The sequence below is a fragment of the Schistocerca cancellata genome, chromosome 3, assembly GCF_023864275.1.
Source record: "Schistocerca cancellata isolate TAMUIC-IGC-003103 chromosome 3, iqSchCanc2.1, whole genome shotgun sequence".
Lineage (NCBI taxonomy): Eukaryota > Metazoa > Arthropoda > Insecta > Orthoptera > Acrididae > Schistocerca > Schistocerca cancellata.
The window spans coordinates 104634110-104652723 of record NC_064628.1 but is presented as its reverse complement, the minus strand read 5'-3'; the positions used below and the strand labels follow the sequence as shown (position 1 = coordinate 104652723).

General features: G+C 45.3%; 1 protein-coding gene across 1 annotated transcript in view; it reads left to right on the top strand.

The window, feature by feature from the left end:
* LOC126176142 (polyglutamylase complex subunit TTLL1) overlaps positions 1-18614 on the top strand; it is a gene marked incomplete at its 3' end in the record, with an annotated part of 265578 nt that overhangs the window by 27229 nt on the left and 219735 nt on the right. Inside the window, exon 2 of the mRNA XM_049923281.1 lies at positions 11726-11857. Within this exon, the coding sequence (XP_049779238.1) occupies positions 11726-11857 (132 nt within the window). The remainder of the gene's footprint in view (positions 1-11725; positions 11858-18614) is intronic.

Sequence of the window (18614 nt, the reverse complement as noted above, 5' to 3'; positions counted from 1 at the left end):
TCTCACAGGCATCGCAACACCTCCCGATAGCACGATCTATTAACAGTTTGTCCTAGTGGCTCGAGTTCATGATTAAATAAGCCCTCAAAGTGAAAGAAAAGCATCAGCATGGCTTTGACATTTGACCTGACCTGACGAGCTTTTTTTGGAGACTCTTCCTGACCCATTGTGAAGATTGAGCCTTGGTCTCAACATCATAACAGTAGACCCACGTCTCATACAAAGTTTTGATTCTCTTAGGGAAAATCTCGTTCTTATTCGCGCGATTCGAAAGCTCTTCACAGATTGTGCGGCGAAAGTATTTCTGGTCTTGACTCATGAGCCATGGGACGAACTTGGAAGCAACTCGATGCATTCCAAGAAGTTTTGTCAGGAATTCATTACATGATCCAATTGAAATGTTACGTTCTTCTGCAATTTCTCGGACAGTCGGTCTTCGATTGGCACGCACAATTTCGTTGACTTTTCTGACATGAGCGTCGTCGGTAGACATCGAACGCCGTCCTGAACGAGAATAACCTTAACTTCCGCCCGCTAATTTTTATACCGTGTCAACCCTTCGTGACACCGAGCATGGCTTAAGCACTCATCACCGCAGGCTTCCTGCATCATTTGATGCCTCTGTGTGAAGATTTTCCCGAGTTTCACGCAACATTTAATGCAGACGCGTTGCTCCTCTAACTCGAATTTGCAAACAGTGCAACACAACGTTCTACTCAAAACACCACTGGACAATAACTGACAGACACACGACAATGAAACCTCGTGCAGGTACGCATTACTCGTAAACATAAGCATCTGCAGGAATTGCAACCGCGTTTCGCTACAACACATTGGTGCGAAATTACGAATATTCTGGAATTTTTTGAACAGGCCACTTATTGTTGGAATTCAAGTTTATGTGTTTTCCCAGTCGAGTTTTAATTTGTAACCATGGCAGATGTGAACGCTTAGTGACAAGCGTGTGGGTGTGCGAACAACATAAAGGGCAGACACACAGAAACAGGTTGTGAGGGCATTCCAGGAAAGAAACGCGCTTCGGAACTTGCTTAACCGAGGACAACAACGCAAAATCACAAAAAAACCCTTAAGGTCACACTTTTTCGACCGACGCCCGTAAAGGAATTATCGGATATAGGCCCGGAGTGAGCGCGTTTTAGCATGTCGTTCTTTGTTTACTCATTTTCCAAATGCCGTAAGCCAAGGCTATGTTTTCAGATGAATATGGCATTTATCTCAGCTCACGTGCTAGAAATATTTCGCTTGAGCCAAAGAGAATCTTCACTACACAATCGAGATAGAAAGGAAACCGCCTCATATAATGATAGGCAGCAATGACATCACAACAACTGCTTGGACTCTTACTTTTCTCAAGAGTCAGCGGCTCGTGGTCTTGTGTTAGCGTTCTCGCTTACCGTGCGCGGGGTCCCAGGTTCGATTCACGGCGGGGTCAGGGATTTTTTTCTGCCTCGGGGTGACTGGATGTTGTGTGTCTTTCATTATCATTGACTCGCAAGTCGCCGAAGTGGCGTCAGCTAAAAAGGACTTGCAATTCCGGCGACCGAACACCCCGCATGGGGGTCTCCCGGCCAACAGTTCCGTACGATCATTTCATTACATTTCTGAAGAGATTGTGAATGGCGCAAGTTATTTACACGTGCTGTAAACATGCTTAATACCTCAGCTTGAGGAAAGGGGCCTCGCAGAATATGTGGCTGCAGCGAGACGGACGTCTCCTCACTACCCCTAAATGAACGATTGCCAGGACGGTGGGCAGGTCGTGGTTCATAAAAAAAACACCAGTTTCCTTTAAATGACCACAAGGAAGTCCTGACATCACCACACTTGACAACTCTCGTTAATGCGCATGTATGCTACAAACGAAGAACTGAGCAATGCTGTTAAGGATAGATTTCGCACTATAAAATCGAACATGCTCAAAAAAATGTCAAGACGAACATGGAGCGCATGGAAATGTGTTTATAGCATGATGGGGAACATACCAATATACTGGGCATTCAGTACGTACGTAACTACTTCTATTAATGCAAATGAAATCAGTTAGCTAGGGAGTACGAGGATTTCTTATCCACGCTGTTCATGGCACAACGACTCTGCCTTTTACGTACTCCACAGAAAAAAAAGTCGCAAGGTTTGAGGTCTGGTGACCAGGGAGTCGAAAATCAATGAACAAGATCTTCGAATCCAATGTTGTGGGATGGTGGTGTTAAGAAAACGCCGCCCCGTCCCGCAAGTTGAAACGAGGAGGGTGATGACATATATATAAAAATAAATTGTTGTAATCTTCGTGAAGTTGAGGAAACAACCAATTTTGCAACATGCCCAGGTATGACATTCCTGTCACAGTTTCCTCCGCAAAAAAGCCGGAATTTTGTGACCCCCAAATTCTTATATTACAGCGGCTTACTGTGCAGTAACTGCAACTTGTAAGACTTCATATGCAGGCGTCGTTTCAGAACACGCCGTACAGTCGTTTGAGGAAGTTTTAAGTTTCTGGCCTGCTCGTCTTGTAGACTTCCACTGGCTCCGTGTGAACGCATCTCGGATACGCTCGACATTTCCAAAAGACGTGCGTGGTCGACCAGTTCTCTTCCCTTTGCACCTGCAACAAACTCCCAAGAATTTTGTATGCCAGGCATAAATCTGCTTGTGCAGAGGCGGCTCCTTCCTGAATCGATGGCGGAACGCACGTTGTACTCTAACAGTGGATTGACTTCTCCCAGATTCCAACACACGAAAATGATTTCTCTTGTGGTGTAGTCGCCAGAAAGTCAACAGCGCAGGTGTGTCAAAACTTGGACCCTTCCTCTGTCCAGTGACATGCGCGTGTTTATCTCTAATAAAAATCTGGAATCTGTTCAAAAAAAATGGTTCAAATGGCTCTGAGCACTATGGGACTTAACATCTATGGTCATCAGTCCCCTAGAACTTAGAACTACTTAAACCTAACTAACCTAAGGACAGCACATAACACCCAGTCATCACGAGGCAGAGAAAATTCCTGACCCCGCCGGGAATCGAACCCGGGAACCCGTGCGTGGGAAACGAGAACGCTACCGCACGACTACGAGATGCGGACCTGGAATCTGTTCTTTCTTTTTGTATCACCCGTTGTAGTATATCTCCGGATATCGGTTCCTTATCAAAAATTTATCAGCTAAAGAAAGCTGTAATTAGGAATCGTGAAACATTTTGTGCTATATGTATCTTGACGATATTTTTATTTAATTGCGTGTGAGTTCAATTCTAATAGATTTAGATGACAGTGGTAGGGAGGTAATCGTGGAACAGAAAAACGATTTCTCTTAAAATGTTGTTCCTGCTGTACAAAGGTTTAGTTTAATTTACTTCTGGAAAATCTGACAGTTTTCGCTTCGCAGTATCTGCTGTCGTTTCTTTTTAACAGTATAAATTTCCCACTGTTACGATGAACACTACATGAACCTGCAGCCTAAGCGTGTATCCTCTTCTAACATTGGCTGAATCAGAGCCTTATAGTTTTTGTTGAAAATCAGAAGCTGTTTCAAAATCAATGAGTCCCTGACGAAATGATAATTCAGTCTCGTTGCTCATCATTCCCAATTTGTAAACTGCCTGTTTGCTATGCCGGCTGGCTCCTTTACAGAAGAGAAAAACTGTGCCCATTGGTTGGAAGAAACAGTGGATCTCAACCGTCTACAAGAGAAGCAGCAGAAATTATCCAAAAACTACCATCCAGTATCCTTTCTATCCATTTGTTTTAGGATCTTAAAATATATTGCGAGATAAAATGCAGTGAGGTATCTGGAGCAGAATACCACCTCCGTGCCACAAGCAAGGATTCCGGTCACGTAAAACCCAACTTGCACTTTTCTCATATGATATCCTGAAAGCCTTGGATTAAGGCAGTCAGGTAAATGCAGTGTATCTTGACTTGGACCGAGTATCATGCATGACTTACTATCTAAAGTGTGAGGTATCAAGCTAGATTTCTAACTAGATTGAGGATTTATTAGTGAGGAGGAGGCTGGTTGTTTTATAGCATGCAGATTCACCGACATGTCGAAGTAACTTCATTTGTGCCCGCCCGGTTAGCCGTGCCGTCTAACGCACGACTTTCCGGAGTGGGAAGGAGCGCCTGGTCCCCGGCACGAATCCGCCCGGCGGAGTTGTGTCGAGGTCTGGTGAGCCGGCAAGTCTGTGGATGGTTTTTAGGCGGTTTTCCATCTGCCTCGGCGAATGCGGGCTGGTGCCCCTCATTCCGCCTCAGCTACATTATGTATTTCTGCGCAAACAAGTTCTCCACGTACGCGTACACCACCATTACTCTACCACGCAAACATAGGGGTTACACTCGTCTGGTGTGAGACGTTCCCTAGGGTGTCCACTGGGGGCCGAACCGCACAATAACCCTGAAAGAGTCGTTCGGTGTGGGGCGGAGGAGGGGTGAAGTGGACTGCGGTAGTCGTCATGGGGTTGTGGACCACTGCGGCTGCGGCGGGGACGGAGCCTCTCCGTCGTTTCTAGGTCCCCGGTTAACGTACAATACAATACAACTTCATTTGTGCCACAGGATGTTGGGACTGTTGCTATTGATGCTGTAAGCTAATGATGTTGCAGGCAATATTAATACTAGCCTCAGGCTTATGCAGTTATGAACAGCGTATAATCAACTAGCCTGCTGTGTGAAAAAAATCTGCAGAAATCGTCTGTCAGATCTTTATAAAATTTCAAAGATCGGCACCTTGCTTAAAATGTTTAGAAATGTAAAAATTTTGCGTATCACAAAACGAGATGACTACAATTTTAGTGAGTCTCACAGCTGAGTGTAACAATTTGTACAGATATAGAATGGAATGGTCACATAGGCTCAGTCGCATGGCAGAGTTCTCTTCATTGGTAGAATACTAGGGAAGTGCAGTCAGTATACAAAGGAGACTGCTTAGTAACACTCGTGCGCCCCAGCCTACAATATTTCCAGCAGTCCAATCCAGGTTGTCGACAGCGTAGATGGCGGACTCCCCATGGTTTTCACTACGTCACTTATTTTACTCCACATTCCATGGTCTCAATAACGTGCTGGTTTTCTGCAAGAGTCTAACACGTGTACTTCTTTGGGGTTCTTTTTACAACTGACTTACGTAATGTAGTACAGTATGCATTATTGAGTGAACAGAAGAGGGTCGCCAAGAGTTGACAGACGAAACAAGTACGAAAACAGCTGACAATACAAATGGAATGGCCCAGTGTTACGTTACACTTCATTGGACAGTCTGTGTTTCTCCCTATCGGATCCTAGCTGACGTCCGACGACGCGCTATTGTATTTGAGAACGAACACAGCGCTTGTGCAATATCTTAAAGTGTCAGCGGTGCTTAGAACAGTGTTCTGTGTGCATTACGTCGGAACTAAGTGAATTCGGACGTGGTTAAGTCGTTGGTGCTCGTGTAGGGGGAGGGGGGGGGGTGCGCATCCGTAATCAAGGCAGCCAAGGTGTTTGGTGTGAAGAGGCACCGTATCGAAGATTTATACCGCACGCAAGGAAAGCGGAAAAACATCATTTGCTAAGTCACAACGTAGACGAAAGTGTTTGGTTAGTGATCGTGACAGACGGTTCATTGATGATGATTGCGACGAAAAATAAGAGAATATCAACTGCCAAAGTCACTACAGAACTGAATGCCGCCCTTGCAAACCCATTCAGCACCAAAACAAAACGAAGGGAGCTCCTGAAGCAGTAAATTGCAGGGAGAGCTGAAATTTCAAACACACTCAATAGTGACTCAAATGCCCATAACAGGAGAACGTGGTGTCACAGCCATAAAACCTGGATTGTGGAGAGTTGCAAGAAAGCTATACGGTCGGATGAGTCTTTTTTTACACTGTTTCCAACTTCTGGTCAGTTTACGTCCCGAGAGTGATAAGTGGCGAGGATTCGGTGAAGATTTGGGCAGCCATATCTTGGCATTTCATGGGCCTCATGGTCACACTGTAAGGTCACCCTACTGCCAAGCATTATGTGACCATCTGGGCTGATCGGATCCGTCCCATGGTACAATATTTGTCCTCAATGATGATGATGCTTTCCAAGACGCTAGGGCTCCTATTAACACAGTTCGCATCGTCCAGGGCTGCTTTTGTGAGCACGAGGATAAATTGCCGCATCTCGCACAGATAACAGATCTCGCACAGATAAAGCCAGTTCGCGTCCGTAGTTGAAAACTACACGTGCACACTGGGTAACGCTAAGTGAACTAGCACCATACTGGCGACCAGACAATCGGTAAACGATCTCCTGGTCATAATCAAATCACGATGACTCACAGAAAACGGAATGCTGAGGTCCTTCTGAGGACAACTTGATTAGACAGCTCGGACCGATCGTACGAGTCTGCCAACTTAATATTGGAGGCATAAGTAAAGCCAAATGCCAATACATGCATAAAATTTTAACATTGTACAACATTGACATAGTTGCAATCCAGGAGACCCATACAGAAAACGATGAGCATCTAAGATCAAGAGGTAAAATAACGGGCTATGACTTGATAGGTGCTACACATCACAGGCATTATGGAACAGCAACGTACGTTAGAAAGGACATAGAGGATGCAGTCCTTATTTCTACATCTACCACATGTGATATCCACGAAGTTACTGTAAAAGTAGGTGAACTAACAGTAAACAACATCTACAAACCTCCAGGCCACTCGTGGCCTCCACAAGTTCTACAAACCCTGCCTCACCCCACAATATATGTGGGTGACTTCAACAGCCACCACGAGCTGTGGAAATACCGCACATCTGACCAGAATGGTGAAGACTTGGTGAAATGAGCTGAAGATTGCAATACACAGCTAATCTTTGACGCCAAAGACCAAAGTACATTTAAGTCAGCTGCATGGGGAACTGAAACCCACCCTGATCTATGCTTTGTTACAGCTGACACTAATAACAAACCTATACCAGCCTCCCGCAGAATACTTGGGAACTTCCCTCACTCCCAACATCGTCCGGTTCTCATAGAAATAGGCCTTACTATCCCCCTAATTTCCTCGTATCCACGGCCCAGATGGAACTTTGGGAAAGCGGACTGGGCTAATTTCTCAGAAAAACTTGATAAACGCCTTGGATGGATACCTCCAACTTATAAAAATTACAAAAGATTTATGGGAGCAGTCATCAGCTCAGCTAAGAACAGCATTCCCCGGGAATTTAGGAAAGAACACGTGCCGGGGTGGAACGAAGAGAGTGAGCGCCTCTATAAACAGTTCCTAGAGCATGGGGATAGGGAGATTGCAGATGACTTATTGCACAGTCTGGACGCTGCCAGGCGCACTAAATGGATAGAGACTGTTGAGGAAATCGACTTCACAAAATCAAGCAGGAAGGCGTGGTCGCTACTTCGGAAGCTTGGTGGCAGTAGCAGGAACCGACGACCAACCAGCTCTATTTCTCCAAACACAGTTGCGGCGCATATCAGTAAAACCTCTAGAGCTCCAGGGGATCGAGCTCATACCATAAAAGTTAAAAAGGAACTTAAAAAGTTGAAATCTGTAGTAGGAAACAATTCACTACACTCGCAGCCCTTCTCAATCGAAGAGATAACACTGGCTCTGAGAGACATCAAGCCACGGAAAGCCCCAGGTTTTGATGGAATTCATCCAGAGTTTCTGATTCACTGCGGTAAATTTGCAAAATTATGGCTTGCACAGTTCTTCTCCAGCATGATGGAAACTGGAAGAATACCAAATACCCTTAAGAAAGCAAAAATCATAGCGATACTGAAACAAGGTAAACCGAATGACCAACCAAACAGCTCTCGCCCAATTGCCCTTCTTAACATGATCTACAAACTACTGGAGAGACTTATATGTAACAGAATAAGTCCAGACATCCTAAAGCGTATCCCTGTGGAACAAGCAGGCTTCCGGCCAAACAGGAGCTGCACAGATCAAGTCCTCTCACTAACTTCCTACATCGAGGCAGGCTTCCAAAGACAAGAAAAAACATCCGTGCTATTTATAGACCTGACAGCGGCTTATGATACTGTATGGAGGCAAGGCCTAATTTACAAACTACTCCGCATCGTGCCATGTTTGAAAATGGCTAACCTTACCAACGAGATGCTCTGCAACAGACCATTCCAGGTGATACTTGGAAATTATAGGAGCAAAACAATGAAGCTCAATAATGGCTTGCCCCAAGGATCAGTCCTGTCACCGCTACTTTTCAGCATGTATATAGTCGATATGCCTAATACTAAATCTGAAAAGTTTGGATATGCAGATGACTGGGCCATAGCTACACAACATCGAGATATGGAGCATACTGAGACTGTCCTGACAAGCGACTTGTCCTTGTTGGGAACGTACTTTCGTGAATGGAAACTACAACCTAGTCCAACTAAAACTGAGGCTATGGGTTTCCACCTGAATAATAAATTGGTTAACAGACGCCTTAAGATATATTTTGATAACAATATTCTGTCTTATAATAAAAATCCAAAATACCTGGGAGTGATATTAGATAGAACCCTGAGCTACAAACAACACCTCATAAACACTGCTGCAAAAATCCGTACTAGGAACAATATCATTCAGAAACTATGTGGTACCAGCTGGGGCTCCTCCGCCTCTACCTTGCGTCGCTCTGCTTTGGGACTTGTCTACTCTGCGGCAGAGTACTGTTCCCCTGTTTGGCTAAAGAGCGCTCACACCAAGATGGTGGACACAGTACTGAACCAAACTATGAGGATTATTTCAGGTACAATAAAACCAACCCCCATTCACTGGCTACCTGTACTGAGCCACATACCGCCACCTCACTTACGAAGAGAAAATGCGCTTCTCAGAGAATTTAAAAAAATACAAGACAACCCGCAACTTCCGATTCACGCTTTGAGCAATGGCATTGACAGAGATAGATTGCGCTCTAGACATCCACCTCTTATAAGGGCCAAAGATCTGGAGGAAAATGGTTTCTGTCTTGAAGAACGCTGGAAAGTGGAATGGGAAGAATCAGCACCACCACAGGTAAACACCTTACTGAAACCGTCGAACAGACCTCCAGGCTTTGGCTTACCACGTAAAACCTGGACCATCCTCAACAGGATCAGGACGGGCCACGGTCGATGTGCGGACTCTCTACACAAATGGGGAAGAGCAGCATCCCCAAAGTGCGACTGCGGCGCTGAGAAGCAGACGATCCGGCACATCATTGCAGAGTGCCCTCTGAGAGCCTACTCAAGTCAAACAACGGACTTCCTGGATGCGACTCGAAGTGCAGTTCAATATATTAAAAACCTAAATGTTAATTTGTAATTATATATATGTTGTTCATGACATAACCGTATTCAATTCTTTATGTCTTGTTTTTTAGTGCCAACGTTATAAAGTTATTGTAGCAGCTTATTTCTCTATAAACGTGATTTGTACTTGCCATACGCTAAATAAATAAAACAAATCTCAATATTACTGAGACTTTGTGGTCTATTTTGGAAAGGACGGTATCGTGATCGATATCCACCTTCATCATCACACCTGAACTCGCCACTATTGTGATGGACGAATGGCATAAAATTCCCCTGAAAATCATTTAGTACCTGTATTTACCCATTCCGAGATACACTGGAAATCCTACATCGTATTGCGTACGGTACTATGTCGTGTCTTCGGTGTTTCCATAGTTTTTCCCACTCCTTGTATCTTCGTTAAAGTAATACATCCATACCTTTTTTTTCTAACTTTATTGAATGTTTTTCTTCGGCAGAAACCAACGCAAAAACGACCCCGATGGACATACATCGGATCGGGAGAAATACGAATCCAAAGTAGGCACTAACGACGAAGAACATCGGGCCACATAATCCGTTCGCATCGGATCGGATCGAGAGAAATAGGGTCCAATGTAAATGTTACCTCAGATAGCCGCTGACTTCGAACTATAGTGTGTTTGTACGAAGTCTATCATGACAGTTACTCCGATGTATCGAATGTTCCAAAACATATATGACTTTTCGATTTATCGAGCTCCGATACTCGATAAGCTCGTACTTTTTTCACTAAACGGCAGGGCGGGACTGTTGTCAGATGCCTTCCTGAAGTCAAGGAACACGGCATTACCCTGAGCGCTGGTTTCTACAGCGCCGTGGATCTCATTGAGGAACAGAGCGAGCTGAGTTTCGCGAAATCTCTGTTTGCAGAATCCATGTTGATTTTTGTAGACGAGATTTTCGTTTTCCAAAAAACTTCATAATATGTGAGCATAAACATGTCCCATATTACGACAACAGATTGACGTCAACGACATAGGCCTATAATTATGCGCACATGTCCTACGCCCTTTCTTGAGAACGGGAATGACCTACGCTTTTTTTAGTCGCTGGATACACTTCGTTGCTCCAACGACCAGGAAGGGGAGCAAAGTCTTTCGCATAATCTGTTTAGAAGCTTACGGGGATCTCATCTGGGTCAGATGCCTTTTCACTACTAAGCAGTTGTAGCTGTTTTTCTATTCCGCGATCACTTATATCAATACCTTTCATTTCGGCGTCAGAGCGATGATTGAAGAAAGGGGTCCGTATTACTGTCTTTCCCGGTGCAACAGTTTTGGAAGACGGAATATCTTCCATTTCGGTGCCAGTATGGTCACTGAGAGACTGAACAGAACGTTAAGTATGATTGCACACAGAGCTGAAGATCGCATCACGACATTGAAGCTGAAACTGATTTATAAATTAAGCGATATTCGTAATGATATAGACGACTGCATTATCAGTCTGAGGTGCCTCAAAACCCGCAATGTACTGCAGCCAGGTGCAATTGTGGCACTGAGTCTATTACTGAGGCAACAGTGTTCTTTCGCAAATGTTGGCTCTTGATGACTCTGTTTGACAGAAAGGCTTTTGAGTTTTATAGGACGAGAAAAGCAAAGAAAAAAGTGCAACTTTAATGTCTCGTGGAGAGATGCAGACTGGAAGCAAAGCAAGGCGCGAAGTGTGACATAGCTGTGAATGTATGCTTTCCCGGCGTATACAGCTGGCGAAGAGTTCTCGGGCTTCCAGCCGGGTGGCGGTGTCTTCAAACTGCGACGTTTCGACGAGTGACATACTCATCATCTTCTGGCGAAGTGCCGAGACTTTGCGGATGCCGGTCCCTTTATACCTGCGGTGACATAGCTGTTTACAAACTACCACAGTGGTATAGGAGAAGTAGAGACGAACAATTTGATATAGGGCATTTGTGGTCTATCATGCTTAACATAAAAACTCAAACTGACCTACAAAAACCACCAGACATGAGCGCTGCGCTAGGTTTTGAATATTCCTTCACTCTCGCCTGAAGGGGTCGGCAGCAGAAAGAAGAACAATCAAACGTGCAGCATGTCAGGTATTTATGCTTTCGGATGGTAAAATAATGTAATGTTAAATTTTAGCTTACAGTGTAGATCTTCTAGGTACCTTATAAAGATCATTTTGGACATTCGCGCAGTACATTTTCCTGTAATGTCACGCATTTTGCCGAGTGTTGCTCTTCATTTGATTAAAATGGTGTTGAAAACCTATATGTGTGTGTTCATTAAGGTGTATGTCAGTTGTATGACTCTCTTTCTCTCTGTGTGTGTGTGTGTCTGTGTTAGTTACGACATATTGACGCTTGGACTATCTAAAAAAAAATAATATTGTTATGAACGTAGTCTATAGGTGTACTATTTGGCCCTGCAGATTGCTACAACCATCCTCGGAGAAGCAGCGTGTGACCTTCTGCACGGACTTGGACAAGTCTGTGCTGGTCAGTAACTTCGAGAAGCGCGGCTGGCTCCAGGTGGGACCAGATGACGACTGGAACTTCTATTGGTGAGCTCAAGTTCCTCGCTTTCCAGTTTGCTTTGGCGACAAAATTCTGCCACCGAATAAGTTAGGGCGAACACCTTTGGCACAAAACTCACGTTTCGGTGCCTCATCGCTACCGAGAGCCAACAATACGTAGGTGTCCATAAAAGATGATAGCGGTGATGGGGCAGTGGTGTCCGTACACCTGAAAACAGTCTCTAACCGCTAGGCAGGCAAGTGCTGTGAAACCATTATATTGCAAGATAAACTGCTGCCGATGTACCGGTAGTCCCTCCTAAGAGTCGTCAGCCGCATTTTATGCGGTCTTTTGGCAGATATCTGAAAATTCGTGTTGCTGTACGCAGCTGGCGTCAGTCCAAACAAATACTGTTCGTCACGTCCTTCGTGCGACCCCCAACTATCGACAGAGGGTGTCCGATTGGTTTCCGTTACAAATATAATGATTTTGAAAGTCGATTTTTACGTGCTCATTCGATAGAGCTGTCCCAAATTAGCCTAGTCCGATATTTGTTTTATCGACGTACATTAACAGGGACAGTACAACACGAAGAGTAAACAGCAATCCAGCACGGACGGGACTCAGTAGCGCTGCACGCTTGGCGGTAACAGTCAGTGTGGGCCAGGGCAGTGATGCCGCTGCTGGAGTTACTGGTTATCCTACCAGTTTTACTGTCCCTGTTAATGTGTATGTCGACAAAAAGAATATCTCTCTAGATTTATTTGGGACCGCCCTGTCGAATGGACGTATAAAATTCCATTTTAAAAATCAATACGTTTGTAACGTCGACGGTCGGTGTCTCACGAAGGACGTGCCGTGCAGTCTTTGTTTGGACCGACTGCAGATACATACAGCAGAAACTAATTTGCAGATATCAGCCGGAACACCAGAGTAAATGCGCCTGACGGGTCTTAAGAGGCACACCCCATATATATCTTATACACTCATGCTCATAAATTAAGGATAATTGCAGAATGTGGTGCCACACAACGTGGCTCTACGGAACAACTGACAGAAAATCTGGAATACATATCACATAAATGTCCTCAGCATGTTATAGTCTTAGGTGGAGATTTCAATTTACCAGATATAGACTGGGACACTCAGATGTTTAGGACGGGTGGTAGGGACACAGCATCGAGTGACATTTACTGAGTGCACTATCCGAAAATTACCTCGAGCAATTAAACAGAGAACCGACTCGTGGAGATAACATCTTGGACCTACTGATAACAAACAGACCCGAACTTTTCGACTCTGTAAGCGCAGAACAGGGAATCAGTGATCATAAGGCCGTTGCACCATCCCTGAATATGGAAGTAAATAAGATTATAAAAAAAAGGGAGGAAGGTTTATCTGTATAGCAAGAGTAATAGGAGGCATATTTCAGACTACCTAACAGATCAAAACGAAAATTTCAGTTGCGACGCTGACAATGTTGAGTGTTTATGGAAAAAGTTCAAGGCAATCGTAAAATTCGCTTTAGACAGGTACGTGCCGAGTAAAACTGTGAGGGACGGGAAAAACCCACCGTGGTTCAACAACAAAGTTAGCCAACTACTACGAAAGCAAAGAGAGCTTCACTGCAAGTTTAAACGCAGCCAAAACCTCTCAGACAAACAGAAGCTAAACGACGTCAAAGTTAGCGTAAGGAGGGCTATGCGTGAAGCGTTCAGTGAATTCGAAAGTAAAATTCTATGTACCGACTTGACAGAAAATCCTAGGAAGTTCTGGTCTTACGTTAAATCAGTAAGTGGATCGAAAAAGCATATCCAGACACTCTGGGATGATGATGGCATTGAAACAGAGGATGACACGCGTAAAGCTGAAATACTAAACACCTTTCTCCAAAGCTGTTTCACAGAGGAAGACCGCACTGCAGTTCCTTCTCTAAATCCTCGCACGAACGAAAAAATGGCTGACATCGAAATAAGTGTCCAAGGAATAGAAAGCAACTGAAATCACTCAACAGAGGAAAGTCCACTGGACCTGACGAGTTACCAATTCGATTATACACAGAGTAAGAGAAAGAACTTGCCCTCCTTCTAACAGCAGTGTACCACAAGTCTCTAGAGAAACGGAAGGTTCCAAATGATTGGAAAAGAGCACAGGTAGTCCCAGTTTTCAAGAAGGGTCGTCGAGCAGACGCGCAAAACTATAGGCCTATATCTCTGACATAGATCTGTTGTAGAATTTTAGAACATGTTTTTTGCTCATGTCATTTCTGGAAACCCAGTATCTGGTCTGTAGGAATCAACATGGGTTCCGGAAACAGCGATCGTGTGAGACCCAACTCGCTTTATTTTTTCATGAGACCCAGAAAATATCAGATACAGGCTCCCAGGTAGATGCCATTTTCCCTGACTTCCGGAAGGCCTTCAATACAGTTCCGCACTGTCGCCTGATAAACAAAGTAAGAGCCTACGGAATATTAGACCAGCTGTGTGGCTGCATTGAAGAGTTTTTAGCAAACAGAACACAGCATGTTGTTCTCAATGGAGAGACGTCTACAGACGTTAAAGTAACCTCTGACCTGCCACAGGGGAGTATTATGGGACCGTTGCTTTTCACAATATATATAAATGACCTAGTAGACAGTGTCGGAAGTTCCATGCGGCTTTTCGCGGATGATGCTGTAGTATACAGAGAAGTTGCAGCATTAGAAAATTGCAGCGAAATGCAGGAAGATCTGCAGCGGATAGGCACTTGGTGCAGGGAGTGGCAACTGACCCTTAACATGGACAAATGTAATCTATTGCGAATATATAGAAAGAAGAATCCTTTATTGTATCATTATATGTTAGCGGAACAAACACTGGTAGCAGTTACTTCTGTAAAATATCTGGGAGTATGCGTACGGAACGATTTGAAGTGGAATGATCATATTAAGTTAATTGTTGGTAAGGCGGGTGCCAGGTTGAGATTCGTTGGGAGAGTCCTTAGAAAATGAAGTCCATCAACAAAGGAGGTGGCTTACAAAACACTCGTTCGACCTATACTTCAGTATTGCTCATCAGCGTGGGATCCGTACCAGGTCGGGTTGACGGAGGAGATAGAGAAGATCCAAAGAAGAGCGGCGCGTTTCGTCACAGGGTTATTTGGTAACCGTGTTAGCGTTACGGAGATGTTTAGCAAACTCAAGTGGCAGACTCTGCAAGAGAGGCGCTCTGCATCGCGGTGTAGCCTGGTCGCCAGGTTTCGAGAGTGTGCGTTTCTGGATGAGATATCGAATATATTGCTTCCCCCTACTTATACCTCCCGAGGAGATCACGGACGTAAAATTAGAGAGATTCGAGCGCGCACGGAGACTTTCAGACAGTCGTTCTTCCCGCGAACCATTCGCGACTGGAACAGAAAAGGGAGGTAATGACAGTGGCACGTAAAGTGCCCTCCGCCACACACCGTTGGGTGGCTTGCGGAGTATAAATGTAGATGTAGTAGATGTAGAAAACAGACGCTAATAGCATAGGCACATAGGGAACACACACCACACAGATCTGTAAGTCAACGGTATTGGTGATAAACTGAGAAAACCGTCACTGTTTCCTGTGCATGTACCCCGACATCAATATGGGATATGATCACAATGCACACGTACACAGGCCGCGCAACGGGTTGGCATACTCTGGATCAGGTGGTCGAGCAGCTGCTGGGGTATAGCCTCCCATTCTTGCACCAGTGCCTGTCGGAGCTCCTGAAGTGTCGTAGGGGTTTGAAGACGTGCTGCGATACGTCGACCGAGAGCATCCCAGACGTGCTCGATGGGTTTTAGGCCTAGAGAACAGGCAGGCCACTCCATTCGCCTGATATCTTCTATTTCAAGGTACTCCTCCACGATGGCAGCTCGGTGGGGCCGTTCGTTATCATCCGTCAGGAGGAAGGTCGGACCCACTGCACCCCTGAAAAGGCGGACATACTGGTGCAAAATAACGCCCCGATACACCTGACCTGTTACAGTTCCTCTGCCAAAGACATGCAGGGGTGTACCTGCACCAATCATAATCCAACCCCACACCATCAAACCGCGACCTCCATACAGGTCCCTTTTAAGGACATTAATAGGTTGGTATCTGGTTCCTGGTTCACGCCAGATGAAAACCCGGCGAGGATCAATGTTCAGACTATACCTGGACTCGTCCGTGAACGTAACCTGGGACCACTGTTCCAATGACCATGTACTGTGTTCTTGACACCAGGCTTTACGTGCTCTGCTGTGACCAGGGGTCAGTGGAATGCACCTTGCAGGTCTCCGGGCGAATAAACCATGTGTGTTCAGTCGTCTGTAGACTGCGTGTCTGGAGACAACTGTTCCAGTGGGCGCGGTAAGGTCCCGAGCAAGGCTACCTGCAGTACTCCGTGGCCGTCTGCGGGCACTGATGGTGAGATATCGGTCTTCTTGTGGTGTTGTACACTGCGGACGTGCCGTGCTGTAATGCCTGGACACGTTTACTGACTGCTGGAATCGTTGCCATAATCTTGAGATCACACTTTGTAGCACACGCAGGGCCCGTGCTACGACCTGCTGTGTTTGACCAGCCTCCAGTCGCTCTAGTATTCTACACCTCATAACGTCTTCAATATGTGTTTTTTGGGCCATTTTCAACACACAGTCACCATTAGCTCGTCTGAAAACAACGTCTGCATACTTACTCGCTGCACCGTACTCTGACTTGCGCCAAACACATCTGCGTATGTGGACTGCTGCCAGCGCCACCGTGCGACGACCGCAGGTAAAATGCACCGCATGGACATACCCCGAGGTGAATTAAAACCGCAAACCGCCCGCCAGAGCGTTGTTTCACCATGTATCCTTAATTTATGAGCATGAGATTTTGCACTTCATTGTTTCTTCACTTGTATTTCATATGTTCGATAAATTCTGATACTAGAAGCAATGATCCAACGAAATGATCGTGAGGTTTTACTGAAAACTGAGGATGAAAAGACGTTTTTTGTTGTATGTTGAAGAATATTGTAAATTTGTATGGCACTATTTGTAATGGAAGTTTTAAAGAAAATGGTTCAAATGGCTCTGAGCACTATGGGACTCAACTGCTGAGGTCATTAGTCCCCTAGAACTTAGAACTAGGTAAACCTAACTAACCTAAGGACATCACAAACATCCATGCCCGAGGCAGGATTCGAACCTGCGACCGTAGCGGTCTTGCGGTTCCAGACTGCAGCGCCTTTAACCGCACAGCCACTTCGGCCGGCGAAGTTTTAAAAGCTGAGGTCCTTAGTCACTAAACAGTGAACTTTCCTTTATGTCTACTGTACAGAGAACATCATGGCTGGCACATGAACAATAGAAAAATTTTCGTTTTAATAAAGCTAACGTAGCATTTTCGTACACAAACTGTGTGTTTTGGGAGCCTGTTGCAGCCGAGAATTGCCGCTGGAGACCGCTGCAGTCGCAATCACGACGAGGAGCACATTGCGCCAACTCACTTCTAACGGTGCGCCATCCACGATAGAGATCGTGTCTGCTGTGAGGAAGGCTTAACATGTGGTTCCTGAAGAGTGGCAACGGCCTGTTCTGTAGTTATGGGGGGCAGCAGCCTGGTTTATTGACTGATCTGGCTTTGTAAACATTAGCCACCAAGGCAATGCTACCCTTATCCTGTGGCTTGGCTGCAAGTAAGGTGAAACTGCAGGCACTGTCTCATCAACGTGCTGCTCTGCTGTGGTGTTTAATCATGATTGCACCCTCCTGAGTAAATATTCCAGAGGTAAAATACAATGCTCGGATCTCAGTGTGGAGATTACTTCTACATCTACATCTACATTTATACTCCGCAAGCCACCCAACGGTGTGTGGCGGAGGGCACTTTACGTGCCACTGTCATTACCTCCCTTTCCTTTTCCAGTCGCGAATGGTTCGCGGGAAGAACGACTGCCGGAGAACCTCCGTGCGCGCTCGAATCTCTCTAATTTTACATTCGTGATCTACTCTGGAGGTATAAGTAGGGGGAAGCAATATATTCGATATCTCATCCAGAAACGCATCCTCTCGAAACCTGGACAGCAAGCTACACCACGATGCAGAGCGCCTCTCTTACAGAGTCTGCCACTTGAGTCTGCTAAACATCTCCGTAACGCTATCACGCTTACCAAATAACCCTGTGACGAAACGCGCCGCTCTTCTTTGGACATTCTCGATCTCTTTCGTCAACCCGACCTGGTACGGATCCCACGCTGATGAGCAATACTGAAGTATAGGTCGAACGAGTGTTTTGTAAGCCATCTCCTTTGTTGATGGACTACATTTTCTAAGGACTCTCCCAATGAATCTCAACCTGGCACCCACCTTACCAACAATTACTTTTATATGATCATTCCACTTCGAATCGTTCCGTACGCATACTCCCAGATATTTTACAGAATTAACTGCTACCAGTGTTTGTTCCGCTATCATATAATGATACAATAAAGGATTCTTCTTTCTATATATTCGCAATACATTACATTTGTCCATGTTAAGGGTCAGTTGCCACTCCCTGCATCAAGTGCCTATCCGCTGCAGATCTTCCTGCATTTCGCTGCAATTTTCTAATGCTGCAACTTCTCTGTATACTACAGCATCATCCGCGAAAAGCCGCATGGAACTTCCGACTCTCCCCTGTGGCACGCCAGAGGTTACTTCAACGTCTGTAGACGTCTCTACATTGAGAACAACATGCTGTGTTCTGTTTGCTAAATATTCTTCATTCCAGCCACACAGCTGGTCTGATATTCCGTAGGCTCTTACTTTATCAGACGACA